Below are 27,520 nucleotides of genomic sequence, written 5' to 3'. Positions count from 1 at the left end.
TTAAATAAATTATACAAGCATCTATGATCTCAAGACTCCTGGCCCGGGGAGGGGAAGGGGCAGCATCTCACAGGTCAGTATCAATAGAAACATTCAAAAGCATTGAAATTCTGGATTATTTCTCTTTCTTTCCCTTTTCTCTCTTTCTAAATCATTCCCAGAAAGGTTGTCAGTGGCAACTTGTTCCATTCTTGCCTTTAATGTTCCAACTCAGGGCATCTTCACAATTGTCTGTGTAATTCTCTTCTCAGGAGCAGGCAGGCTTTTCCTTGGCTTCATTTACCATTGACTGAAGGTGGTAGGTGGCTGGAGAGGCTTGGCTGAGCACTATAACATAACATCTGAGGGTGCAGATGACTTAGCCCTCTCCAGAAGTCTGGAAGGCCTGTTCCTTCCTTGTTTATCCCTGGATTATTCTGGATCAATCATCATTTTGGTTCTTGAAGTTTCCATTTACTTTGTGGTGGTTCTGGACCTTCATTCCTGTATAAATTTTCTGGGTCTCTAGGAGGTCTCTGGATTAGGAATGAAGAGACTCATCCTAAACTTACTTTAATCTATCTTTCAGGGAGGTGGGACGAGGTATGATGAATCCTCAGACTAAAAGCCTTCTGAGTTTTAATTTCTTGGACAGCATAATGGTATAGCTGATTCCTACCAAGTCTCTCTGACCCAAGGTTGTACTGGGTATATTCTAACATTCTTTTCCCTAACAGTAGATTTTCTAGCTCATTGGCTCATTAGACACAGACGGACACATACACTCCCACTTTAGTGAATCAGTGGTAGAGACGCATGTGATTGAGGTTGGTGGTGAGGGAAGGCTTCGGTCAACTGGGTTTGTTTTTTTTTTTTTCCAGGCTGGGCCAGCCCAACCTTTTGAAGCAGGGCTCACTGAAACAAAATGGCTATGGAGAGAAATTTGAGGGGTGGGGTGGAATAGTGAGGGGCAAGAGGAAGAGTCAGAGGGACTTCTGTGTGGCATTGATTGAATGGCATCAGTGGAAACTTTATGAAAGTGGATAATAGCAATGGTGACCTTGTCATTTCTGAGACAGTGGTATATGCCCTCTTGTTGACAATATCCTCTGCTCAGGAATGCTGTGTCAGTGGGGCACAATGAGGGACAGGAGGCTTCTGGCTAGAAAAGTGTTTGTCTCCAAATGAGGCAACGACCCCAGATGTTCTAGTATGGCTGTGTCCCTATCTCTAGTCCTTTTTTTTTTTTCAGACTCTGGATATAGCTATCCTACCCAGGCTAGAAGTTCAGTGACCACACAGGCCCGATCATTGATCCCACTACTAATCTTACATGGAAGTTTTGATGTGCTGTGTTTCTAACCTCGGTCAGTTCGCTCATCCTTAGGTTCCTGCTTCCAGGTGCTCATCCTATTGGTGCATGGCAGTGTTGACACGGATCTGCTTGGCCTGCTATTGCTCAGAACTCCCAAGTTCAAGTGATCCCCCAGCCTCAGCCTCTCCAGGAGGCTCGCATCACCAGACTCAGCCCTATCCCAAGTCCTACACAGGGTTGTGATAGTGCTTGCATGTTTACAGTTCAATGTGGGGAGGGGGGAGAGAGGAAGGGGAGGAAGAATTTGTTTCATTGGCATGGGAAATTCCTTCTAGCCATGAAGATCAGTCCCTACTCTCTAATTTATGATCTTGGTTGTTTCCTGAGGTCCTGAGAGGTAAGTGCCTTGTCCAGGGCCACACAGCAAGCCCTGTTCTTGGAGGGCATTCTCTCCCCAAAGGAGGGATGAATGTGGCCTCTTGGCTCCAGGCCCCTAGGTGAGCCACTTGGCTGGCTTCCTAGAGGGGAGTAGGCTCTGGCTTTGCTGGGGTTGATCATTGTGGAAAACATGAGAAGGGTTAAAATGATAAGCCCCTCCCTGTTGTCTCAGGGAGACTGCAGCTCTTTTACACAGAAAAAACACCTTGTCTGTGGGATCTGAAGGACCTTCAGGTGCCATTGCTGGAATCCAGCCTGATACCAGGTCGTGATAGGTTGGTACCAGCCTCCCTCAGTCTCATGCACAGATTCAGATCTCTTACTTTGCGTGTATTTGTTGTTGGAGTTTTTGCTACTCAGGACCCCACATTCTTGGCACCCAGCATCCACTCAACAAGGACACTCTGCTCTTTAGAGGGCCAGTGGGCATGTATAGGGTGGACGAGAAACTGTTTTTAACCTCTGGTCATTCCCCATGGGCAGGTGACCTTGGCGAATGCAAGGCAATGGAGGAAATGAATGCAGTCCCTGAAAATGGACTTGAATTCAAGAAAGACAATAAAAGTGGCCCCAGAGGAGGGACTGGTGGCACAGAAATTGTCAGTGCACAGAATCAGGGCAGTTGGTCCCAGAAGGAGGTGAAGCCACAAAGTATCAGTCGAACTCAGCGTAAAAAATCTCCCTCTTCCATGGGCTGAGTCCCAGTGCTTTTGGGCAGCCTGCAAGCTACTGGCATCGAAGTGTGGTATCAACCCAACCTCTGGTTTTAAGTCAGAGTTTTACATTTTTCCCTCTGTCTTGGCTTATCCTAAAGTCTAGGAAGTTGAGGGGCCCTTCCAACTGCCTAGGGGAGGAGATGTCTTTTTAGTATCAATCAGAACTCTGAGGAGCTAAGCCGCAGCTGAGAAGGTTGACTCCCCAAGTCTTTGCTCCTGCCAGGCCTGAGAGCTCTGCGCTGCAATGGTTGGGTCCTTCTGGAGGGTCCAAGCAGAAGAAAGAGGAAGAGGATGGAGAAGGTGAAGACAGGAAGCTTGGTGTATGTGCTTTCCTGCACCCAGCCATGCCTCTGGAAGTCAGTCTCTGACACAATCCTAGGCTCAGAGGTTAGATGCTCCTTCGTGGAAGGTTCTGGGGAATGGGAGATGTTGGAGATGGTGAGGGCTCCCAATGAAGACTCACAGAGCTGTTAGTGTCTCAGAGTGGAACATGCTCCCAAATATCTCCTGTAGGGGAGGCAGAAGGAGAGGGCATTAGGTTTGTTGGTCAGGAGAGTGGGTTGGGGCCCAGAGTGGCCCTGAGGGTTGGGGTTAGAGTTGTAAGGGTTGAGAAGCAACAGGTAGAGACAAACTGAGAAGGCAGCAGCATGCACACTGTATCTTCTTCCACAAGTTTAGGGCTATTGACTTCGATATGAGCACATCTCTGAATATCAGTTTTCTCATATAAAATGGGGAGAATCATCTCTGCACAATTCTGAGATTTGAGGAATTCTGGGAGATTAGGTGACCTTTTCTGCCATCTTGATTTCTTTCCTCCTTCATTTCTAAGCTCAGAGTTTGCACTCATAAGCAAATAGGCTCAAAGCTCTGCCTAGCTACAAAATCCCATAGAAAACAGATACAAAGGGGAGGGAAATAGGAGTAAGAAGAAATGTCATTTCTTCTAGACCCACTATTTGATTTCCTTTAGGCCCATCACCATGATTTGTTTATCTACTTGGAGCCTTTGTATGAGTGTTTTTTTTCAAGAAACTGATGTGAAAGTGCCCTGTTATGGTAGACATGGAATTTTCCCTGAGCTGCTAGAACCTTTCTCTCAAGATTATGGTGAAATCTCTCTCTCTCTCTCTCTCTCTCTCTCTCTCTCTCTCTCTCTCTCTCTCTCTCTCTCTCTCTCTCCCAGATACATATATGCCAATTTATATACATGACCCTCCACCTCCATTTCTCATTTTCATGCCTTTGCCCTGCTCATTCCCCATGCCTGAAATGCTTTGCCCTTTTACTTCAGCATCTTAATACCCCTAGCTTCCTTCAAGGCTTGGCTTCAGTCCCACTTTCTGCCAGGCCCTTCCTGGTCCTCCAAACTGATAATGCCTAACCTTTGCAGATAACCTTTATATACTCTCTATATAACTGTGACACATCTAGTTATTTACATATTGTCTCCATCATTAGAATATTCATTCTCTGAAGAGGGTCTTTTTTTTTTTTGCCTTTCTTTGTATCCCTAGCACTTAGCACAGTGCCTGGCACATAGTATGCTTTTTAAAAAAATGCCTGTTGTCTGATGGACTGTTGTCTTTCCTGATAGAATGTAAGCTCTTTGAGGGCAGGTACTGTGTTTTTCGTCCTTGCTTCTCAGTGCCTGGTTATAGTTAGTGCTTAATAGATACTGATGGTTTGATATGGAAAGCAGGGATGGGTAAAAAGAAAGAAGATCCATTATTAAAAGATGAGAATGAGAATTCTTCTCTATGACCCAAAACCCCTCCCTTCCCTGTCCCTTCTATGGCTGCAGACTGGGAATCTTATTTCTGAAGGATGTCTGTATAATCCTCTTCCCTCCCCCAATCCCACTCCCAGCTCACCGGTTCCAGATCACGGTAGCTAGATCCACCATCGTCTGAATCATACATCGAAAGACCAGTGTTCACTGGAGCCTACGAGGAAAGAAGGAAGCTAGTGTGGGATAGGTGCCATTTTAAACTGAGCCTCAAGGCAGGACGGGGTCCTAACCAAAGCCAGTGTCTTTCCTGTCTATTCTCCGGCCACTTAGGATATGCCCACTCCCATGCAGGCACTGTTTCTCTCAATATAATCTTCCTTTTACTTCCCCCCAGAATATAGAGCAACACACATACTTCCTTTCCCTCCTCCTCTGTCATCAGTCAGATGCCAACAGGCCTGCCTTCCTCTGTGAGCTGTGTTACTGGCATGAAATGATCATGAGGATCAAGGGATTTAGAGCTTAAATCTCTGATCCCTTCTGTCAGCAATGACCTTCCCCCTCAGCCTTCCCATGCCACTGTTCAGCAATTCTCTAATGTACTTATAAGGAAATGCCCAGCATTCTACATGCACCTCATAAGTGTTTAATAAATGTCTGTTAAATGAATGAATGGATCTAGTACCAGCTCCTTATTTTGTAGACAAGGAAACTGAGGCCCAGAATGGTTGTAATTTGCTCAAGGGGCACCTGTTGCCATGGAGAGAACCCTAGGCCTGGAGTTAGGAAGACCTGAATTCAAATCTCTCCTCAGCCACTAACTAGTTGGATGACCTTGGACAAGACATTTAATCTTTCTTTGCCTCAGTTTCTTCAACTATAAAATGGGGGTAACAGTAGTGCCTATATCCCAGAGCTGTTGTGAGGATCAAACGAGATGGTATTTATAAAGTGCTTAGCACAGTGTCTGGTAATTATTAGGCACTATATGCATGGTTATTTCCCTTTCCCTTTTCCTAGGATATACCTGTAGGAAGTTGCAGAGTAGAGATTTAAACCCAGGTTTTCTGACCCAAAATTCAGTGCTCTTTCCCCTAACTCAATTGACCCTACTTCACCGCTCAGAAGGGTGTTTTATTTTATTTTAGGGAGAAAATTCAACTCCCTCTGACCTGGGACAAAAGCTCACCAAGTTGAAGATACCAGGCTGCCTCAGGACAGCCAGCCTAGCTCTTGCTGACCCTGATTCTGCACCTCCCTCGTTCCCTTTTCCCTTTCCATCTTTAGGGTAGGAGCCAGAAGCTGTATTTGTTTTCCTAGGTGGCTTTTCAACGTGATTACAGATGGTTTCACCTTCCCCCATCTCTTAAGGCAAAGAGCAAATAGTTGCTCTAAGGCCAGATTAGCCCTTTCTTTGATCTGAAGAAAGCAGGGGCAGTTTTATGGACATTTGAAGTAAAAGTAAGGCCCAGAGGCTGAAGGCAAGGGCTGAGTGGGGAGCTTGAAGAGAGCCTTGGGCATGGACTCCGATGCTGGGAAAGGCTAGCCCTGCCCCACCAATCTCCCCAACATTTGGGATTTTTAAGTGGTATTGATTCGTATATGCATGCCATTCACTGAATGATCTACTTAGGTCAAAATTCCAGAAGAGAACTCTTTTCCCCTATCTGGACCAACCCTGCTACTCCTCTTTCTTCCCCCTTGTGGAGTTTCCCTTTTCTATAGAGCACCAACAAGTTAATTTGTAATTATTTGAATGTTTTTCTTGATCCAGTGGGGCAGCTAGATTGTACAGTGGGGAGAACACTGCACCTGGAATCAGGAAAACCTGAGTTAACATCCAGCCTTAGACCCTTACTAGCTGCGTGACCCAGGGCAAGTTATTTAACCCTGTTCGCCTCAGTGTCCTCATCTGTAAAATGAGTTGGAGAAGGAAATGGCAAACCACTCCAGCATCTTTGCCGAGAAACCCCCCAAAAGAGGTCATGAAGAGTTGGACATAACTGAAAAAAATGACTCAACAGCAACGACTTTACCCAAGGGTCCTGGTCCTGTGGGACAGCAAGTAGAAAGATCTTGGTGAAGATTTGAATTTAAACTGGAGCTGCGTGACTCTGGGCAAACCACTTAACCTTTTCTAAACCTCAGTTTCCTCATCTGGGAAATGGAGAAATCAGTCCTGATACAACTACCTCATGAGCTTGTGTAAGAAAAGCCCTTCGTACACCTTCAAGTGCTGGCACAGCCTCTGTTGTTTATCTCCCCTTTCATCCTGCATATATCTTGCTCGTACATAATTGTTTTCATGTTGTCTCCTCCATTAGACTGTGAACTCCTTGAAAACAGGGACTGTTCTTTGCCTTTCTTTATAAACCCAGCACTTAGCACCATGCTTGGCATTGTCCTAGTGCTAGTAGGCACTTCATATTTATCGACTGACTACAGGAGTATAAGCTGTTATTACATCAGAGTTGTGTGGTACGGCTTGGGAAAGTGACTAATTAGGCATGACTCCAGGGGACTCACGCTGAAATGTGCCTAACAGAGAGGAGATGTACTTGGTGTTGATTGATACAGAATTTTTAAATATTTTTGGACATGGCCAAATGAGGGAATTTGTTTTGCTTGACTATACACGTTTATAACAGGGCTTTTGTTTTTCTTTCTCTCCTCAAGGTGGCCGGCGGAGGTAGGAGAGAGAATGAGGGAAGGTAGATTTTTGTTGATTGAAAAAAAAATTAAATTAAAAAATAAAGAGAAAAAAGAGAACAACTGGCTGGGTTCTCTGCCGAAGAGTGTTTCCAAGGCTGCTGCCTTGCTCTTAAGTTCTATAAGTCTTCTCTACGCTCTTTTCCTCAATGCTTTTTTCTGGAAGGGGTGGCCTTCCTAGAGAGAATGGAGGAAAGGAAAAGGGCATATGTTCTCTCTGGACCTCAGGTTTTTTTTAATCTGTGAAATGGGTTGGACAGGACAGCTTCTAAGGTTCCTTTCTAGCTCTAATATTCTGCGATCCTATTTCGGTTACTGGTGAGGACAGAGAAGGCATCCCTTTTCTTATTGTTTTCACTAATTCATCCCACTCCGGCATGGAGTACTCTTAATGTCACGGACCATACCGCTCGCAAATCTTGTCCTGTGACCACCACTCTTCTGTTGGCTTGGGCAAAAAGGACCGCGTCGTGGATGCTGGGAAAGATGTGACATCGTTCTAGGGTCCCATCCTCAAAGACACCTCCATCATTAATGTCATTGTACACTTGAGCTAGAAAGGGGAAAAACATTATCTGTCAAGAAGATACCTGCCCCTGGGGGCTGGGGCAAGGAGAAGGGGTTAAGGGAGAAGTAGATGGAGAAAGAGAGGAGAGAAAAGTTATGTTTAAGAGCCTCTCTTGCCTGTGATGTAACACTTGGGTTGCCTACCTTAGGAGCTTGCTGTGAAGAGAGACAGGGCTTCACAAACTTTAAGTCACTCTGTAGAAGAGTCAGTATCTGAAGTCTTGGGAATCAAACTTCCCACTTGTAATGCTGCAATGCTAGTTTGAGCAGCAGAGGGCGTGAGGAACATAGGGAAAAGCTTGGGCTTGAGACTCAGGCAAAAGGAAGCTGTTTAACACTGAGGAATCTTCACCTTTGGGGGTTATGCCCAGAGGTGTTAAAACCTCCTTGCTGGGGACAAGGTAGTCCTGTGCTTTAAAGAAATGCTTATGGTATCCATTAGGTTGTAAGCTCCTTGAGGGCAGAGTTTGTCTCTTGCCTCTTTTTGTATCCCCAGTACTTAGTTCCTGGCACATAGTAGGTGCTTGATAAATTTTGATTGCTTGATTCTTGTCTCTCATGCCTGCAATGCTCTCCTTTTTTACTACTACCTTTGAGAAGCCCTGGCTTCCTTTTGGACTCCGGTCAAGGACCAGCATCTGCAGGGGTCTTTCTTGGGCCCTTCCACATACTAGTCTTCCATTCTAAGCTTACCTTGTAACAGCCTTTCCTCACTTAAATCCAATTCTCTTGCAAGTCATGACATCACCTTCCCGATGTCATGGTCCTCTCCAAGAATGAAGGACAAACAATAACCTGTGAATAGCTGCCCCACTGGGCACCCAACTGGCCAGTTCCAGTTGGGCAACACAGCTCCCTCCTTCCTTCCTTCCTCTCCCTCCTCTCCCTCCCTCCTCTCCTTCTGTGCATATAGGGAGTCAATGTGGGTACTCTGCCCAAAGGAATATAAATTTTGATTGCTGAAACCTTGCTAGATTTTTTTTTTTTTAAGGACCATACCTTAAACCTAAATCACTCTGACTCTCACTGATTGGTCAACAGTAGGTTCCAAGCCAAGACCCACTTGGTCATTGTTTGGGTTCTGATGGCTGGGAGTGAATGTAAATAGCAATTGTATCTGTTTTGGCCTAGAAAACTTGAGGGTCTTCCCCTTCCATTTTGATTTTTTAAAAATTAGATAAAAGAGGGCATTTTTTGCCTCATTTCTTACCTAGCCTTACTCACTGAATGGGTGTTGCCTCAGACAAACTGAGACCTGTGAAAAACCTTAGCTTAAGAAGGCCAAAGTCTCCCGCTGCATGCTGGACCATCTCTAGTCTTCTGATCCATATCTTGCCACTGGACCCAGAAGGCTCTGCAGGATAAAGTGAGGCTGGTGACTTCGCACAGCCCTGCCTCACTTATATCCAATTCACTTGCAAGTCATGACATTGCCTTCCTGATGTCATGGTCCTCTTTGAGAACAAAGGACAGACAACAACAGCCTTGTAACTACTCTACATGTATCTTGAATACACCTATTTTCTGTAGATGGCGTTTCTTCCATTAGAATGTCAGTTCCTGTTTGGCTTTTTCCTTTGTGTCTCCAGTGTTTAGTAGAGTACTTGGCAATGCTTTTTGATGGATTGTCTCTCTCTCTGTTGCCCTCCCTCTGCTGTTCTCTCCTCTCCCCTGCCCTTCTATCTCTCTTCCTCTCTGTATGCTGATGGGAACTATTTCTGTGATCACTTTTGTCATTGTTCCTGGCTTGTTTCTATAATCTGCTCTCATTCTCATTTCTCCTTGATGTCTTCCAGGTAGGTAATAACCTCAAGACTGCCTGGCAGCTCTGCTCTCCCTGCCTAGCTCCTTGTAACTGCTTCTGAATGTCAGCCTTCCTCTTACCTTGAATATTCACCAAGAAGACCTTCACACCAATCTTCCCATAGGTGGAGGAGAGCTGGGGCCAGAAGTGTTGGGCAGGAGAAGGAGGTGGGGAGCCAGGTGAGAGAGAGAGAGAGAGAGAGAGAAAGAGAGACAAAAGGAGAAGAATGTTCTGAGTGTGTCCCACAGGTGACCCACAAAACATACTTCAAGTAGAGCTGAACAAGTCAATGAGTGTAGCCAATGCTAAAAATAGCAGCAGGCATACACTACTTCTCCTTGGAGTGCTGACTGAGAGCTTTGGAAAGCAGGATGGAATGTTGGCTCTGATCATTTGGTGGGCACTTCAGGAGAATGATTGCCTTTTGGATCTTTCTCCTCACTGACCCTTGGGGAGCACGGAAGCAGCAATTCTCCTGCACTCATCAAAGGAAAGATTCAGAGAAGGCAAGCTTTGTACCCAAGGCTATGCAGGGACAGGGATCAGGAGGACCTCTCTCACTCTACCTAGTAGGCAAGATAAGGCATGGGGTGGCATGGTTTAGTGAAAAGAGCATGGATTTGGAGTTAGAGGACCTAGGTTTGAATCCTGACTCTGCTGGTTACTACCTATGTGACTAAGAGTCTCCTCATCTGTAAAATGAGGGGGTTAGGCCTTGAGAGTCTCTTTCTAGAACTCTCCATGTTCTGCATGATGTTGTGAGGGAGATGAATAGGCAGGGCATTGACCAGGGGTTCCTCAAGCTCACTGGAGGGTGTAGAGGGGGCCTGTGGTTCCCGTGATCTCTAAAGGCCTTTCTAATTCTCAATACACTGATCCTATGGCCTGATCTAGGCTGGAAAGCTTTCTCTATAATGAGATGCTTAAGGGCCCAATTTATTGCAGAAAGTTTTTGGTTATGTGGGCGCTTCTTCTCCTCCCTCCCCCCTCCACAGACCCTCTCCTCCTCCAGTCACCTCTATAGTTTACCACTGACTTTGATCTTCGAGAGGTAGTGAGACATGCTATCAGAAGAAGATAAGCTTACCAGAAATTTTCCTCTGACCTGCCCATTTGGATTGTGGAAAGGGGAGAAGAATCACCATATTCCTTGATTTCCTAGTTTAGTGACCAAAATCTGCCCACTACTCTAATTGTCAGTCTAGGAACGGCTGGGGGCAGCAGTTGGCAGGTGTGTGTGGCCAAATTCTCTCTGATGGATTTTGGAGACTTAGAGGGGTGAGAGTGGGAGAAATAGGATACCATCTGCCCTTTTTCTAGAAGGCAGGTACAGAGATCTGAGTTCTTACCAAGAGGGAAGGCCTCTGGAGAAGTGTTCTATGTACAGTATATTCGAGGGAGATTGCCCACTCTGAGCAGATTTAAAGAAGTCAAGGACTGTTCTACTTTGCTCCTTTCCCTGAGGGACCTTTGGCATTGGATCAGTTTCTCCAAACTAGGGAACAGTAAAGGTGTCAGGAAAAAAAAAAGAGAGCTTAGAGGGTTTAGCTCTTCTTTTTCCATTTAAGCTTTACCCTTGACAGTGCTTTGATGCCCATAAGGTCAACGAAGCCGACCCCACTCATGTCCAGGATGATGGTGTGGAAAGAGATGAAGGGTGGGGCACTGGCCAGGGTGTCCTCAGGGTCACTGGACGGTGGAAAGTGGGCTGCTGGCTCATCTTTGGAGGGTGTGGGGGTCTCTGGGCTGAAGGTGATGTAGGAGATCCCAGTTCCATTGGCAGCTGTCTGATTGTTGTTGGTATCCGTGGGGGAAACAACTTCAAAGTCTTGCTGGAGTTCCTGCAGGGAGACAGTCTGGGGGCAAGGACAGGGGGATGGTTCAGAGTGGACCCGTGGAGGGGTCCCAGCTAGAGAAATCCATTTCTCTAGATCAGAGTCCTTTCTTAGCCTTTTTGGTGTCCTTTTGGCAATCTGGTGAAGCCTATGGACCTTTTCTCAAAATCACATGTTTAAATGCATAAAAGACATAGGATTACAAAGGAAACAAACTGTATTCAAATAAATTTATCATAACATAAAAACCCCCAAGGTTAAGAACTCCAGCTTAGCTCCACATAGTTGGATTATTGATACAATATGGCAAAGACACAGAGATGGGAATGTGGGAGGGAGGGAGGGAGAAAGAAAGAGAGAGAGAGAGCTAGCTGATGAAGTATATATGTGTGTGAAGGGGGTGCTGTCTTGAGTTTAGCTCACCTTGTTTTTTCAAGAATAGGGATTTCCTCTGTTTTGTGGGCATCTTGCGCCTCTTCTCCTGGTTCTTTAGGTACTTCTGCTTGGCCAGGAACACTTTCTGGGGATCCACACCTATCTATGGGGAAAGGACCAGTAGCTATAAATGAGCTCCACCTTCTCTGTCTCTCTCACTCCCTGCCCCAGCCCAGTGCCATTCCAGAGAACTTCTTCCCTCCAGGTTCAAGGGGACTGTACTTTACCTTGGAAATGACCTTCTGTCTGAAGATTTCTGAGTTGGCAAAGTAGAGTGGGGAGCAGTAAGTCAGGATTTTAATTCCCTCTACTTCCTGGACCTGCCACAAGGAGACTGGGCTTAAGAGGCAGAAGTGTCTTTGTATTATTATTTTTTAACCTCTTTGCCTTAGAAGGAGATGAGGCAGAGGAGAGGGAGTATTAGGGAATGGGAGGAGGAGACTGCTACTTACTCTATTGTAGGTCTTAGGGTTCACATAGATATCTGTGTCCATGACCTGGGCCAGGGCAGAGCCGTTACGACTGGATAAGGAAGGAAAAAAGAAAAACAAATGAGAACAATCACTCAATATAGAATTCAAAGGATGCTGCTAAGACCAGAAGGAGGGCAAGCGAGGAAACTCCTTCCTGGTCTTGAGGTGGGGGTTCTTTCTAGGTGGAATTACGTGGTGATCTATGGTCTAGCAAAAGAGAATAACTAGGGGGAGGGGGCAGGGAGCCATTTACTCCAGACAGGTTTCCCAAAAAGGGGTTGAAGATATGGGGACATTCACAAGGTCATAATGTGTGTGTGGTACCAGCATTAGGACTTTTTGGTTCTGAGTGGTTAGAGGAGGAAAGGTTTTCTTGAGGCTTAGTATCTACTGTTTCCTACCCAGACTCTGGGACTGGTGCTAGCTCGTACAACATTGCTTGGTAGGGTGGGGTAAGTCAAGTGCTTGTAATTTTTCTAGGGGTAGGAAAGAAGTTTGAGCCTGGGCACTCCAATTAATGGCTTGGCCTCCTCAGAGTGTGTCTGGGCTGTGTTGGAAAGGTTATCCTATTCACCAGACTCTTCCTCTTACCTCTGATGCTTGCCAGATTTTCTCTATTTCTCTAACCCTTTATTCTCAACTCTCTTTAGAATCCAAGGGCTATTAACTGTGTCCTCTGGGACGGTCAATGGTAACACATTTTCCCTCAGGAGTGAGTTTAGATAGGGCTCCTCATGCACCCTATGTCAATGCCTTTTGCTAACCTATGCTGGATCAGGTCTTGCAATGACCCTGGTAACCCCTCCAGTCCTGAGTCATGGAGGCACCTACTCTTGGTAAGAGGAAAGGAATCGGCTATGTCAAAATACAGGCATTAGTGATGGACACCATAGAGGCTTAGCATCAGTTACCCTAAGGCTGACTTTAAGAGGAGTGGAGTTTGAGGGGTAGCTCAGGGCTGGTAGTAGAGTACTCACAATTGGGTCTGGAAAATAACCACTAGGATGGAGAAGGAGACACCCACTGCTACACCATAGGGCAGTCCAAGGAAAAAGGAGGAGAGAAAACTCACAACCCAGATACACTGTGAGGAGAGAGAGAAAAGAAAGTTGCCCTAAGGCTATGGTTCTGAGGCCAGCCCAGGGAGAAGACCCCTTCTTCTAGGAAGCCTTCCTAGGGTCAAACCTACCCCTTTCCTTCAATGAATTGATGCAATTTTATAGTTACAGCTATCATTAATTTCTTCCCCATTAGACTAGATAGAAGCTCTTCAGGGACCAAGAATGTATATTTGAAGTAAGTATCCTAAGCTCTACAGGCCATATGTGTCCTTGATGGTGCCTACTCAATACCTGTCAATCAAAGGACTGGCTACCAAGGAGAGATGTTGGTATATGGATTCCTATGGTTCCTCTCTGAAGAGTTTTTCGAATTCTTGAAGCTCACTGTGTTACTACCTGCCACATTTCTCTTATGGGAATCTTGTGTAAATTCAATAAGACTGTGATTTTGAAAAAAAAACCCATAATGTAGTAGACAGATTTAAAGGGTTGGGATGAGTCCAGAAGTAATAATGAAAAGCAGCATGGTAGAAAGGGCATTGGATTTGGAGACACAAGTCCTGCTTCCAGGTTCCATCTTTGCCGTTTACTTATTAGTTGTGTTACCTTTGGCAAATCACTGAACCTCAATGCATCTTCTTGTTTGTAAAATGGGGACAATAATACTCACATAATCTGTTTCTCAGAGTTGTTTCAAGGGTCAAATGAGATGGGGAATGTAAAATGCTCTATAAATGTAGGCTATAACTATTACAGGGGAGATGGGGAGTTTGTTGGGACTCCTGATTTTCCTGCCTTCACTTTGTCTTGCTCTGTCTGAGCCTAAAAACTCCCCCTCTGAACAGTGGGGTCTCCCATGGGCCACTGGCAGATGAAAAGTTCTGGAGAAGGCAGATTTGGACTTTAGCCAGAAGGTGGAATTAGGATGACCAGGAGGAAATGAGCCTTCGAGGGCTAAGAAGTCCAAGGAAGGGGTAGGAGGACACACTCACGCAATCCAATTTGTTTTTCTTCCACAAGTAATAGGGGTCAGCGAGCTGCTTAAGAGAGCTCTTGAGGTTGACAGCAATTAGGGCCCCCAGTACAGACTGTAAGGAGAACAAACAAGGATTCAGACTAGTAGGACAGAGTCTCTTTCCCTGTTTTCTAACCCTCTGGTCAAGAATCACAGAGACAGAGACAGAGAGAGATACAGAGAGAGAGAGAGACAGTGAGATAAGAAGAGGGAGAGAGAGAGATATGCAAGATAATTTCCTAGGAACTGAGGTTCAAACCCTATCTGTGTAACTGTGTTACTATCTTTGTAAGATGAGGCAGGTCAACCAGTGATCTCTAAGCTTCCTTTCAGCTCTATGATCCTATGAAAATGCCCAGATGTCCTGTAGCCTCATCCCTTTGAGGATGAGGCCACCATGGGTGTTATGGGCCTAGAGGCGCGTCAAATTCTATGCTAGCACCTGCCACGTAGACAGTTCCACACCCAACCCTATCTTGGTTTTGTGTGCCTTTGTCCTTCTCCAAGAAAATTAATCTCTTTGATTCATGCTTCAGACAGGGGTTTGGTCTGGGCCATTTCTATGGTCGTTTCTATCTCCAATACTTTATGATTATGTGATTCTTCCCTCCTTTACCTCAGCCTGCCCCAATTGTGCTCTTACCTTGGGTAAGGGGTATAGATAGACCCCCAATGCCAGCATTGTGATCATCACTACCAGGGACACACACAGACTTGATATCTGTGAAGAGTAAAAAAAAAAAATCTGAACACTGAGGGAGGGAAGAAGGCAGGATATATGTGATGAGGGTGAGGGCTTTCTCTCTAGGGGATAACTGGGTCTCCGGTGTGAATTTGTCCCTGCCCCTCAGTGCCTCAGCCAGAAGTGGTGGAGGGAAGGGGGTGGTGGGCAATTCCTATGGGAGACAATGGAGAAAGTGTCTAGGGACTGGGCTTGGTTTCACTTTTCTAGGCTAGGGGAAGAGATCTGAGTGGGAGGCAGTGTGACGAGCTTCTTGGAGTCCAACTTGGCACCTGGTCCTTCTGGGGATCTTCCCAATTGACTTCAGAGAGATGTACTGCCCACCATCCCCCCAACCAGCTCACCTGGGATTTGCCCCCTGCTCCATCCACAGCCAGGGTGACTGAGAGAGCACAGCAAATGACATGAATTTTAAAGAAAGAGCCAAAAAAGTTGCTGCAGCCCAGAGCAATCATTTCCTGCGGGGAGAGAAGGAGTGCTTAGAAACTTGGGAGTCCATCTCCCCTGCAGATGGGAGTCAGTCTGGGTAGAGTTAGAGCATGGGTGGGGTGAGGCTGCAGGAGAACTTGAGGCAGAGAAACTCAACTGCTGACTCTGAGATCCAGCTACTGCATGGTGGCACCAATCCCGACACTGGGAAGAACATAGATAATGAACTCAAAGACTTTGGGTTCAAATCTTGACTCAGATACTTAATGTCTCTGTGACTTTGGACAAGTCCTCAGTCTCCTCATCTGTAAAATGATGGGTCTGAACTAGACGGTTCCTGAGGTCCCTTCTAGCTCTAGCAATAATGATTTCATGATCCTAGCACCAGGAAGATAAGCTAGAGACCATAGGATGGCAAGTCATGCCCCAGGGATACCAATAATACATCTAATAATAGGGGCAGCTAGGAGGTGCAGTGGATAGAGCACCGGCCCTGGTGTTAGGAGGACCTGAGTTCAAATGTGACCTGAGACACATATAATATTTCCTAGCTGTGTGACTCTGGGCAAGTCACTTAACCCCAATTGCTTTAACAAAAAAAAATACAGCTAATAATAGCTAGTATTTATATATTGCTCTAAGGTTTGCAAAGTACTTTCTTTATGTTATCTATTTTTATCCTCATAACAACCCTGTTGAGTCGGTGCAATTATTACCCCTGTCTTACAGATAAGGAAACTGGGGCAGACAGAGGTTAAGTGACTTGCCCAGGGTCACAAAGCTAGTAAATGACTTGATTTGAACTCAGGACTTCCAGACCCTAAGTTCAGCATCCTGTCTGCTATGCCACCTACCTGCCATAAGAGTCATTAGGGACAAGATTACTAGAGGTAATTGGACCTCAAGAGGATGATCCGATATCTCATGTCTTCAAGGTAAGCTTTTGCCAGATGCAAAGAGCCAGAATATGAGCTGAGCCAGGGCTTTGGAGCAGCCCTATGAATAAGAAAACCATGGAGGACTCAAAGCTGGAAGGGACCCTTGAGATTATCTAGTTCATGGGTTCCTAACCTGTGGTATATGGACCCCCAATGATTTGTGGGTGGATTTTAGGGGTTCTGAGAACTTGGATGGGAAAAAAATTACATCATTATTTTCACTAACCTCTAACTGAAAATTAACATTTCCTTCAATTGTGAATTTAAAGTAAAATTAATGTGAGAAGGGGTCCATAGGCTTCACCATGATACAAAAAGGCCGAGAACTCCTGATCTAGTCCAATGCTCTCATTTATAGATAAGAAACTGAGGTCTAGGAAGGTTAAGAAATTTGTCCAGGTTTACCTAGAATAATGAGCCAGAATCAAAATTAGAACTCAGGTCTCTTGATTCTTAGCCCAGTAATCTTTTTCTACTCTATCCTCCTGTCCCCTAGGTTCTATGCCTCAGAGGCCTACCAGCAGTATCATCTTGAGTAAGTCATATTGCTTATTTGAGCATCAGTTTCCTTAGAGGCAGTGTAATGGGTAGAATGTTGGATTTGGAGTCAGAAAGATCTAGGCTCCAACCCTGCCTCAGACAGTTACTAACCATGAGCTTCAGTTTCATCCGTAAAGTAAAGAAAGTTAGACTTGACCTCTAAGGTCCCTTCCAACTTTAAGTCTATTATCCTATGATTTGTAAAATGAGAGGTTCAGTCTAGATCTCTAGGGTCCTTTTTGTCACTAAGTCTTGTGAATCTCAGTGTTTCTACAAGCAATGATGGTGTTAAACAAGTCCATATTTCAATGTCATAGTCCCCAGTATCTGCACAGTAACAGCCAGTTGCTGGTGGACCCCCTCACCAGGCAGCTATCTTTGCATAGCTTCTCCAATATGTTGCCCATGCCCTCTTCTTCCCTCCCTGCTTCCAACACATGTTCCATTTCCACACCTCTTCTTGTATTACCTGGTTAGAATCCACGTTATAGCCATGTTTGGTTGCCAGGGTCCTGCCAACGGCCAGGTTGATGACGTAACCCACGATGGCCAGGGAGAAGGCTGTTCCAATCATGTCTTTCCACTGGGAGACCACGGGAGACACTGGGGTGGGGAATCTGTCATAGAGTCAGAGGGAAGGAAGGATCAGGACCCAGTGTTCACTTATGTATGAGAGAAGAAGGGAGCGGGAGTGTGGGAATCAGGAGTGGGATAGGGTGTGGTCAAAGTAGAATCACAGAATCATTGGATTTGAAAAATTATAGGGACTTCGGAGATTATTTGGGCCAAACCCACCATTTTGGGGAAGTTGATGATACCTCTGCTACATCTATCATCTCAGATGAGGTATATGGAGTGCCAGTATTATTATTCTAATTTAAAGATGAGAAAGCTGGGGGATCAGAGAGTCTTTAGAGAGTTGCTCAAAGTCACACCACCACTAAGTCGCAGAGGGGGGATTACTATCTGGAGCCTTTGATTTGTGGTCACCTCCTTTACCATTTCCTTTGTCCTCCTCTCACACTCTGCCTCCCAGGACTATGGGAATGTAATTGATGAAGTTGTACTTTGCCACACTGTTGCCTGTAGTAGGCAGTCATCCTGGGATAGAGGCAAAGCAGAGATGTTTCCTCTTAACAGAGTAGCCTTTATCTGATTTATCTAGCCTTTATCTAGTAAAACAGTGTATAAATTAGACCTGTGGTCTAATAAAATTGTCGTCTAGAAGCACGGACTGGGGGCTGAGCTGAGCTGGGCTAGGCTTGGGGGTGTGAATGTCCCAAAGAGGATCCCGCTGGAATTGACTCACGGATCCAACACTGTTCCATGCTGCAGAACCAAGGTTCTAGATTGGGGCTGGGCCTAAGCCTGACTGGGAGAGCCAAACTCCCAGCCAGTTTCCACTCACCCCTGCTGGATCTCTCCCACAATCTGCATATGGTACTTCTTGGGCATCTTATAACCCCCAGAGATAGCCGTTGCCACCACCACCTATTGAGGAAGGGAAAGATGGGACCTGAGCCAAGGCCAGGGCATTGAGTCTCTACCAGGCTTCCTTCTTGAATAAAAGAAACCCAGGCCTTTCTGTTCCCAACTACCTGACAGAGACTTCCCTGGGAAGGCTAGCCATGGACCAAGATTGACTTTCACCCACCACCTGATGTCCTGTTTCACTCACTGCAGGGGGGAGGGGCAGCTTTAATGTCCATATAACTGGGAGATCTTAAGATGATAGATCATAGAATTAGACTCAGAAGGAACCTTAAAGGTCATCTAAATAGAAAAGAGGGCTACTAAACTGTCCATGAGGATCCCTATGGGCTATGTATTGATCCAATTTTAAAATGTAATATTACCTGTTTTATTGTATTTTTATTTATTTTGTTAAATATTTCCTGATTATGTTTTTTTCCCCCACTTATGTTTCAATATGGGTCAGACTACACTCGGGAATGTGGTGGACAACATGTTGGCTTTGGGCCACGTGTCTGATAACTTCTGATCTAGTTCAACCCCCTTTATAGTTGAAGCTCAGAGAAGAGGATAGATTCCCCTGGGATACCAGGATAACATAAGTGACAGAGCCAGGGTTTGAATTCAGGCACCTTTAGTCTAAACCTAATACTCTCACCTCATGGGGGTCTCTTAGGATCACACAATTTAAAGCTGTAAGAGACCTAGAGCTAATTCAGGCTAATCCTCTCATTTCACAGATAAGAAAACTGAGGCCCAGAGAGGAAGAATGGTTTTTCTTAGGTCACATAGGTAGGACATAGCAGAGCCAGGATTTTGTTCACAAGTCTGCTTACTCTGAATCCAGTTCCACATTGTCATTTTGTCCCCATGGCCATTAGTCCAGGCTCCCAACCCCAAACCCAATTTCCGATGGAGGTCCTCACCACAATCAGCTCTGTGGGGATGGGGAAACGGATCTTGTGCATGTAGCGGATATTGAGCTCTTTCACCAGCACCAGAAAGACAGCACTGATCAGGGCAAAGATAAGCGAAGCAATGTTTGTATGGGGCAGGTTTTTGCAGATGTCGATGAAGGTCTAGAGGGAGAGCAGGGACATCAGAATTGAACAATCAGGAAGAAGAGATCATCACCTTCACAGGCTCCCTCCCTCTGCCTTCTATATGTCCAGTCCAGGGCAGGCGTGCCAAGCTCCTGAGGTTGCAACAATGCTTGAGAGAGGCCTAGATGAAACAAGATTCTGACTCTCCTCCCCACCTCCCTCCTCAACCCAGATTTGAGAGACAATCTGGAGTAGCAGAACAGTTCTCTTTCTCTGTCCCTGAGTGGAACAAGAGGAAACAGATTTTAAGCTATAGTTAGAGGGAATTAGATTAGGTTTAATTTAGGTTTCTCTGATAGGCACTGAAATGAGGAGCCAAGGAAGGCAACAAGAATTAGAATTATAGATATGGGAGGGACCTTAGAGGTCATCCAGTCCAGCTTCCCACTGAGCACAAGGCCCTTCTAGCACAAGAATTCCTGATAGGCGATTAACCAGCCTTGCTTCAGAACAGGGGTGGGAAACCTGCAGCCTTGGAGTCACATGTGGCCTTCTAGGTCCTTAGGTGTGGCCTTTTGACTGAGTCCAGATTTTACAGACCAAATAAATCCTTTTATCAAAGGGCTTTGTTCTGTGAAGTTTGGATTCAGTCAAAGGGCCCAACTTGAGGACCTAGAGGGCCACATGTGGCCTGGAGGCCTCAGGTTGCCCACCCCTGGTTCAGACACTTTCAGAGATAAGGACTGTTGCATCCTGTAATCCTAGCTTCTAGCAAAGTGGCTTATGTATTGTGAGCATTTAATGAATGCTTATTGAATGAATGCATGAAGGGAATTCATCACTTTTTAAAAAGAGCAAATCTGAAAGCGCAGGAAAGATTCTCAGGTGTCTCTCTCAGCCGTCTGGATTATATGTTGACTCACCAAGACAGTGGCCCCAGGGCCAGTGTAGGAGGGGATGGTCAGCCCGAAGATATACTTGAGCACAGAGATGAGGATTTGCAGCCCAGCAGCGGTCATAAAGCCTCTGATGAAGGACTCAGACAGGTAGATGGCCACAAAGCCAAACTGCACGAAGCCAAGGCTCATCTGGGATGCGGTAAAGCGGAAGGGGAGAGAAAGGCAGATGCCTGCTTGGGGCCGTGCCCAGACCAGCAGCTCCCTGCCACAGCCCCACGGCCAAGGACAACAGCAGCTCACCCAGAATGTCACAGGTGCATCCTTGAGTGGCTAGTGAGCTTTTAATGCACATATCCAATCTCCCCAACTAGATTGTAAGCTCCTTGAGGGCAGGGACTGTCATGTATTTCTTATGGTTTCTAGCACAGTGCCTTGCACAGAGTAGGCCTAGAACTGGGATGAGGCATTTTGTACATCCTAAGTAAGGTTTGAAGATTTCACCTGCCCCCTTCCCCCCTTCCCCACTCCCATCTTATGAGTGATTGTCTGTAAGAAGCTTTGGGCCTTCCCTGTAATCCTTATACTGGCAGGCAATAGAGTTTAGCTAAATGTATGTTTGATTTGTACTTAGAAAACTTGGTTTTGAATGTTGCTGTATCACCTGCATAACCTTTGAGTGAGTCACTCTCCCTCTTAAGCCTTGGTTTTCTTATCTGATAAATGGGAGAGGCTGTCTAGGTAATATCTAAAGTTACTTTCAACTCTAAAACCTATGAACCTCTAAGGTTCTAGTTCTAAAATCCCGTGATCCTAGATTGTCACTTATCACACACAGGCACTTACATATTTAAGAGAAGTGGAGCTTTCTATAATAAAAATATGCATTTAGGGAAAAAAAAGGCATATTAAAAAAAGTGTTCCTTGAGGCTTTCTATATTATCTCTGGCTCAGGTACACCTTCAATACTGATGGTGTAGATGACAGGAGCTGGGAGGGGGTTGGGAGTAGAGGAGGAACATTTCCTAGCGCCTCTAAGCATATGAAGAATTAGAAAGGATTTCAGGCAGATTTTTAATATCTTGGCAGAGGAGGTAGTCAGATACTGGGTTAAGTGACAGGTTGAGATCTGAACACTTTTTCTAGAGATCTCTGGACAACAGGTTAGACTAGGTAACCTCTAAGTTCTTTGAACTGGAATTCTCAGTCTCCAATCTCAGAAAACATTCTCATTTAGTGTATGAGTGAGAAGATTTCTCAAGGTACCTTCCAGCCCTATGGGAGAAGGCAAATTGCTAAATCTGCTTTAATAGGTTAGACCCTCCCCCTGACCCTTTCTATAGGTATTGGATTTGGTGCAGAAGTAGGGTGGAAATAATCTCTAGAAAGCTTAAGGATTCTTGGATTGAAGAGGCAACTTGTTCTGCCTCCCTTGAGGTGCTGAGTACCCTGGAGATCTGTCAGCAGTCTCCTTGGGCCCTTACTTCCTAGACCCAGGAGGAGCAGGGTCTCACTGAGGCACTTCTGCCCTTTCCACTCACCTGGATGATGGCTGTTAGACAAGCCAATGTTGCTGACACATGGAGTCTCTCCTCTTCCATGGCTGCTGTGTCCACATAGCTTGTGTTGGTGACATTGTTAAAGACTTGGAATTTGGACTCTGGAGCCAGCTGCAGACAGACGTTACCCACCAGGATGCTGATGACAGCAAAGGTACCTGTGGTGCCCCACCCAGCCCGGCAAAAGACAGAGGTTTGGACCAATACCCATTACAACCACCAGTGGCCCCAGGATGGCTCCCCAACCCTCAGGGTTCAACGGAACAGATGAATAATTCTACTGGGAAAGGTAGTCCTGGACAGAGCTTCAGCTCCCAATGATTCCACATTCTTCTTGCCCTCCACCTCACTATGCTTCGGTTTCCTCTCCAGTTAATAAGGAAAATTCCTTCACATTTGTACAACCCTTCATGCTTTGCAAAATACTTCCACATGTACTATATCATGTTAGCCTTGGAACATGAAGTTGGCAGCACCATCATATTCTTCATTTTATAGAAAATGAGAATCAGACAGAAAGGCTAAGTGAGAAGCCTTTAGGTCATGCAGTAAATGAGTGAGAGAGATTGAACTGAAACTGGAAGGGACTTCAGAGATCATTTAGTCTCATCCCAATCCAAAGCATGGGCCTCTACTTGAAGACTCCCCCACCCCCATCCCTACCCCAGTGTTGGAGAACTCATTTCCCATTAACTCATTATTCATTAGCAAGGAAAGCTGGCCAATTTCATTTTTGGATTTCTCTAGTCGCCAGGAATTTCCCCCTACATCTATCTTCCTCCTACTTCCATCCGTTGTTCTCAATTCTGCCCTCTAGGGCCAAGCAGAAGATACAGAATTCCCCTTATGTGACCATAGGAGAATAGAGAGCTAGAGCTTAGAAGGAACCTCAGAAGTCATCATATTCCCCATGACAGCCCTTAAGCTCATTCAAGATCATAATGATATCTTTTCTGAGCCCAGGTTCCGAAGTTCTTTGCATCAGTCCTCAAATGACAGTTTCCAGTCTCTTTACCAACCTAGTGAGTTTCCCTCCTTTGGATGACATGGGACATACCACCATCTTTTAGATCTTCTACTCATCAACAAGCAGGGTAGGGAGGGGGAATTGAGGGTCAGGAGGCCTTTTACCTGGCACCATCTGATGTATGCCTCCCAAGAAGAAGTAGGTCAGGAGAGGGAAGAAGGATGAGTAGAGGCCATTGACTGCAGGAAGGTTGGCCAACAGTGCAAAAGCCATGCCTGAAGAAGTTATGAGATCATAAGTTTAAAGCTGTAAAGGACCTCAGGAACTGTCTCATCCAGTCTCCTCACTTTACAGTTGTGATGCTGAGGCCCAGAAAGGGGAGCAAAGTCACACAAAGGCAGTGGGGAAATCCAGTGGGGCTCTGGCTCTATGGCTAGACTTAGACCTGCTATACCATGATGATTTCAAAGGGATACAGATTCCAGTCTGATATTTAGAAAGCAGGCCACCCGAGGGAACATACAGTATAGAAAGTAACAAATGTTTACCCCAATCCTGAGGGGAATCCTAGTCAATGCTCCCCAGTTTGGGCCCCTGAAGTCTAAGGCAGGCACACCTTAAGGTTCAGTATCAGAGAAAGTTTAAAAAAAATTTTTTTTTTTAATATGCAGGGGATATCTAGAGTAGGGAGAATCTCTCACCTTGTGGGACCTGGATGGACCCCCCACTCAATCCACCAAGCAGATCAGGCACAATGTAGCTCTTGATCTTGTATTTGGGGAGCCAGGATAGGATAGGGAGAAGCCCAAATACCACAGTTTTGATCTTGGTAGAGGAACATCTAGAAGGAAAGAGAACAGCATGTTGTAGGAGAGACCAGTAGGGAACAGCCATACCCTTGTCCATCAGGAACATCATCAAGGATTGGACCTTCTGGGCTGGGAAGACTTGCACACTAATGCCCCTGCTTATTGAGAGGCATCGATTATGTAAATAATTGGTTCATAGTGAACAGAAGGGGAATTCTTTAATGTGTGCCAACATTCCTGTAGTATTTGGGTTTAAAACTTTGCATTTTGTTGTAGCCTGACCCATAGCCCTCTCTTTCAACTTGCGCCTATTTCTAGGCAGGAATGTATCTGAACCAACCTAAAACAAGGGTCACCTCCTCATTCCTTAGATACAAACATTGGAGGAGACTCCACTGCCTCCTCAGTGTTGGGTCCTTGCTGACTTAACCTTGAAGTTGTGAAAACTTGCGCGCGCATGCACACACACACACACACACACACACACACACACACACACACACACCTGCACCTGGGACCTTTCCCTAGTTAATACACTAACTTACATCAGGGGTGGGTGGGGGAACTTTTCATTGATCAGCACAGGGTAGGGAGAGTTGATCCCTTCCCTGTTTGTCTAAGGCCTTGAGGACTTTTCACAGGAACCCCTCTGGCTGGGGAACAAGGACTTGAGAATGGAGGCTGACAGAAGGTGGATTGATGGGTGGCGGTGGGGGTATGTGTATTCGGGGGCTAACAATTTGCTTTCCAAGTTCCACTTCAATGCAATCATATACTTGGAGATGGAATCAAGGCCCATTCCGGTGACTCATTTGCTTGCTTTGATTAGGCCTTTTTTCTTTACCATCACTGACTCTGACTCTTTGGTATTGCTTAACAATAGTTTCCCCAATATTAGGTCCCCTGGATGTCACCCAAAACCTAAACCAACACAGCAAATGCTTTGTATCTTACTAAGTCTGGGAAGTCTCCTAATGCCCCAGAAACTGGGAGAAATTGGTTTTTATAACTTGATTCTCCTATCTAGTAATCCATCAGTCAATTAACAGGCATTGATTCACAGAAGCTTAGAATTTAGGACTTAGAGATTATCTAACCCGAACCTGTCATTCTACAGATGAAGAAATCGAGGCTCAGAGAGTTTAAGGGACTTGCCCAGGGTTTCACACAGCTAACAAGCACATATTAGAAGTAGGATTTGAATCCAAGTTTTCCTGACTCCAAGTCTGGGGCTCTATCCAGTGCACAATAATATACCTCTATTAAGTGGTTACTGTGTGCCTAGCTGTGTGCTGGATGTTAGGGATACGAAGGGACACAGTGAAACCGTTCCTGCTCTGGAGGGAGACAGTATGCACATTTTTTTAGTGTATACAGAATAAATACAAGGTACTTTAGAGAGAGAAGGTACGGTACCAGAAAATTAGAGGGATTAGGAAAAACTTCATATCAACGTGTACCTCTCAAGTAAATAAGGGATTCTCTGAGCCAGAAGTGGGGAGGAAAGAATGTATTTTAAGGCTGCAGGATAGCCAGTGAAAAGCCAGGGAGACAGGAGAATTGTGTCTGAGGGACAGAAAGAAGCCCAGTTTGGTTGGACCATAGATCAAAGTAAGGAGATTAATAAATAATGAAGCTAGAAAGGTAGGTTGGGGCCAGGTTTTGAAGGGCTTTAAAAGCCAAATACATGAGCTTACATTTTAAATAGGGAGCCATTGGAGTTTATTGAATAGAGGAATGACATGGTCAGACTTGTGCTTAAGGAAAATCATTTTGGTAGCTGTATGGAAAATGGATTAGAATGGGGAGAGACTTGAGCTAAGGGAGAACAATAATCCGAACAAGAGGTAATGAGGGACTGAACTAAGATGGTGGCTATGTGATTAGTGAAGAGAAGAAGAATACAAGGGGGTTATGGGGATAGAAATGGTGAGATTTGGAAACGGACTTGATTTATAAGGGAGAGCAAAAAGTTAAAGATAATGCCCAAGTGGTAAACCTTGGAGACTGGAAGGATGGTGGCTCCCTTGACAGAAGTAGGGAAGTGTGGAAGACCAATGGTAGCATTGGTCAACAGAACAGTACTGCCTGTATCTCCTACCTCTCTGGAGCAATTAGGTCCATTGACTTCCACTTATTGTGAGAAGACAAAGAAACGGGTCAAATAATGCAGAACAAACCTTGAAGCTTCTCTGGAAACTCAGCCCAGCTACAGAGTCATAGGTTTGTGCCAGTTGTCAGAAGACACTGTTTTTATTTGACTTCTCCTGGGAAGAACTAAAGCCATCAATATGCTGGTAGATGTTTAATAACTGGTTCTCCAAAAAAAATGAAAAAATGGACACATTTTAAAGCTGGATCTGCATTATTGACATTTTCTCCATCACTTTCTTAAATCTAAATAATTAACAAAACAATAAGTCAAGCCCTGATTTGTAGTGTGTGCTGATTTCTGAAATGTAAATAATCATGCTGAAAATTTAACAAGCGCATAAGCATATGTTAAAGCTATACTTTAGGGCTGGTAAATGGCTAGCCTTATTTGCAAGTCTGCTTTAATACAAGCAAATCTCTCTGAATCTTGAAAAGAGCTAGAAACTGATATTAAATACTGAAGATAGAAAAGTGCTAGATCCTACTGGAGATTGACAGGGTGAGGAAAGAGGGTATCGTTAGAGAGGAGGTAGAGAGAGTGCTCTCTAAAGTCCATTCCCTGCATCCACATGGGAAAGGGTGAGAAGCGGGATTTCGTTCATCAACCCTCTTTTCTGTATTCCCCCACCCTTCTTCCCACCGTTCAGGACATAGCCTTCCCTTTGTTCCTTCTGCCCGGGTCCAGAACAGAGCAGGGTATAGGATTTCCTATGTTCTTTGGATACATTAGCTGACTGAAGGAACTCTGAACTAGAAGCCAATCACAGCACTGGTGTCAGAGCCTAGAACCACAGTGGGTAAGCCTCCCTTGAAGAGCAGGGTTGGGCCAGGGATTCTAGGCAGAGATTCAAGTGGGTGATCCTCCCAGCCTGAACCAGTTCCACCTGCATCACAACCTCAGTCATTGCCAGTGACCTCAATCCAAGAAACTGAACCAGCTGTTCTCTACCTGGTGGTGGTGCGGTGGGGAGTAGAGAGAGCCAACCCATGACAGGTATTGAGGGCTGCCAGCCATCTGGGTGGGGAGAGGACAGGGACTTGGGTCCTTAGCACTTTAGAATACTTCCAAGATGAGACTCCTGGGGCTGCTCATATGAAGTCATTTCATCCAGTTTGTTGCCTCTAGGAACCACTTCTGCTTATTGACAGCCACAGGTTAGAGAAGGGAAGGATGGGGATGGGGCATCCAGGAGGAAAAAGTGGATGGGGAGCAGTGAGATCCCTGCTGTCCCCCTTTTTACTCAATCCTCTTGGGCATTGCTTGATACCTGTTTTTTGTGGAGGGGAGGCAGCGAGAGGAGAGCATGTGTATGGGAGCTCAGAGGGTGAATGTTTCCCTGGGCTAGAGGAAGTTGTAAGATTGAGGTGGGATCCCCTATTACTGCTTCTGCAAACCCCAAGTCAAGATATTCCTGATAGCATTCCCCAAGGAAATAATAAAGAAGAGCCTAAGAAAGCCAAGGTGGAATGAGAACTCCATAAAGTGAGTTTGGAGATACTGGAATCCCAAGGTGCCAGAGTGTCCCAACTCTTCCCGTTCTTCCTCCAGACAGCTCTCTGTGGTTTTGACCCAACAACTAGTAAAGAGAGGACCTTCCACATGGCTGATGATTTCTGGATCCTGAATCAAGGCCCAGGCCCTTTTGTCTTTGTCCCTCCTTGCTCCCATTCCTAAGAATGCTGGCCAGCAGGCCATGGCTTTCTGATGGCAAGATGGCTGGCACGAGATGATTAGAGAAACACAGGTTCAGAGCTTGGCATCTTACCTGAAAGCATCATGAAGCTTTTTGCCCACTGGGTAAGTTCTGTTCTTCTTCTCAAATTCCTCATCGAAAAGGGGTAGGGAGTATGCAACTCGGTCTATCACGTATCGAGGCCTGGGCTGGTTCAT

General features: G+C 45.5%; 1 protein-coding gene across 1 annotated transcript; it reads right to left on the bottom strand.

Annotated features, from left to right (window-relative positions):
• SLC26A9 (solute carrier family 26 member 9) lies at positions 1 to 27,520 on the bottom strand. The gene is made up of 20 exons (XM_021003118.2): positions 27,396 to 27,520; positions 23,368 to 23,507; positions 22,831 to 22,941; positions 21,682 to 21,857; positions 20,168 to 20,332; positions 19,128 to 19,280; positions 18,137 to 18,219; positions 17,198 to 17,345; positions 15,166 to 15,279; positions 14,723 to 14,800; positions 14,057 to 14,152; positions 12,981 to 13,087; positions 11,983 to 12,052; positions 11,758 to 11,850; positions 11,525 to 11,633; positions 10,835 to 11,121; positions 9,341 to 9,395; positions 7,297 to 7,442; positions 4,323 to 4,394; positions 1 to 2,955 (listed from the first exon to the last, which is right to left on the bottom strand). Exons 1-20 carry the CDS (start codon positions 27,518 to 27,520, stop codon positions 2,908 to 2,910), a joined length of 2,376 nt encoding a protein of 791 aa, XP_020858777.1. The 3' UTR covers positions 1 to 2,907.

This window comes from Phascolarctos cinereus, unplaced genomic scaffold (assembly GCF_003287225.1).
Source record: "Phascolarctos cinereus isolate Bilbo 61053 unplaced genomic scaffold, phaCin_HiC Scaffold_5;HRSCAF=322, whole genome shotgun sequence".
In the NCBI taxonomy this organism is placed as follows: domain Eukaryota; kingdom Metazoa; phylum Chordata; class Mammalia; order Diprotodontia; family Phascolarctidae; genus Phascolarctos; species Phascolarctos cinereus.
The sequence above is the reverse complement of the archived record's forward strand: the minus strand, read 5'-3'. Positions and strand labels throughout refer to the sequence as shown.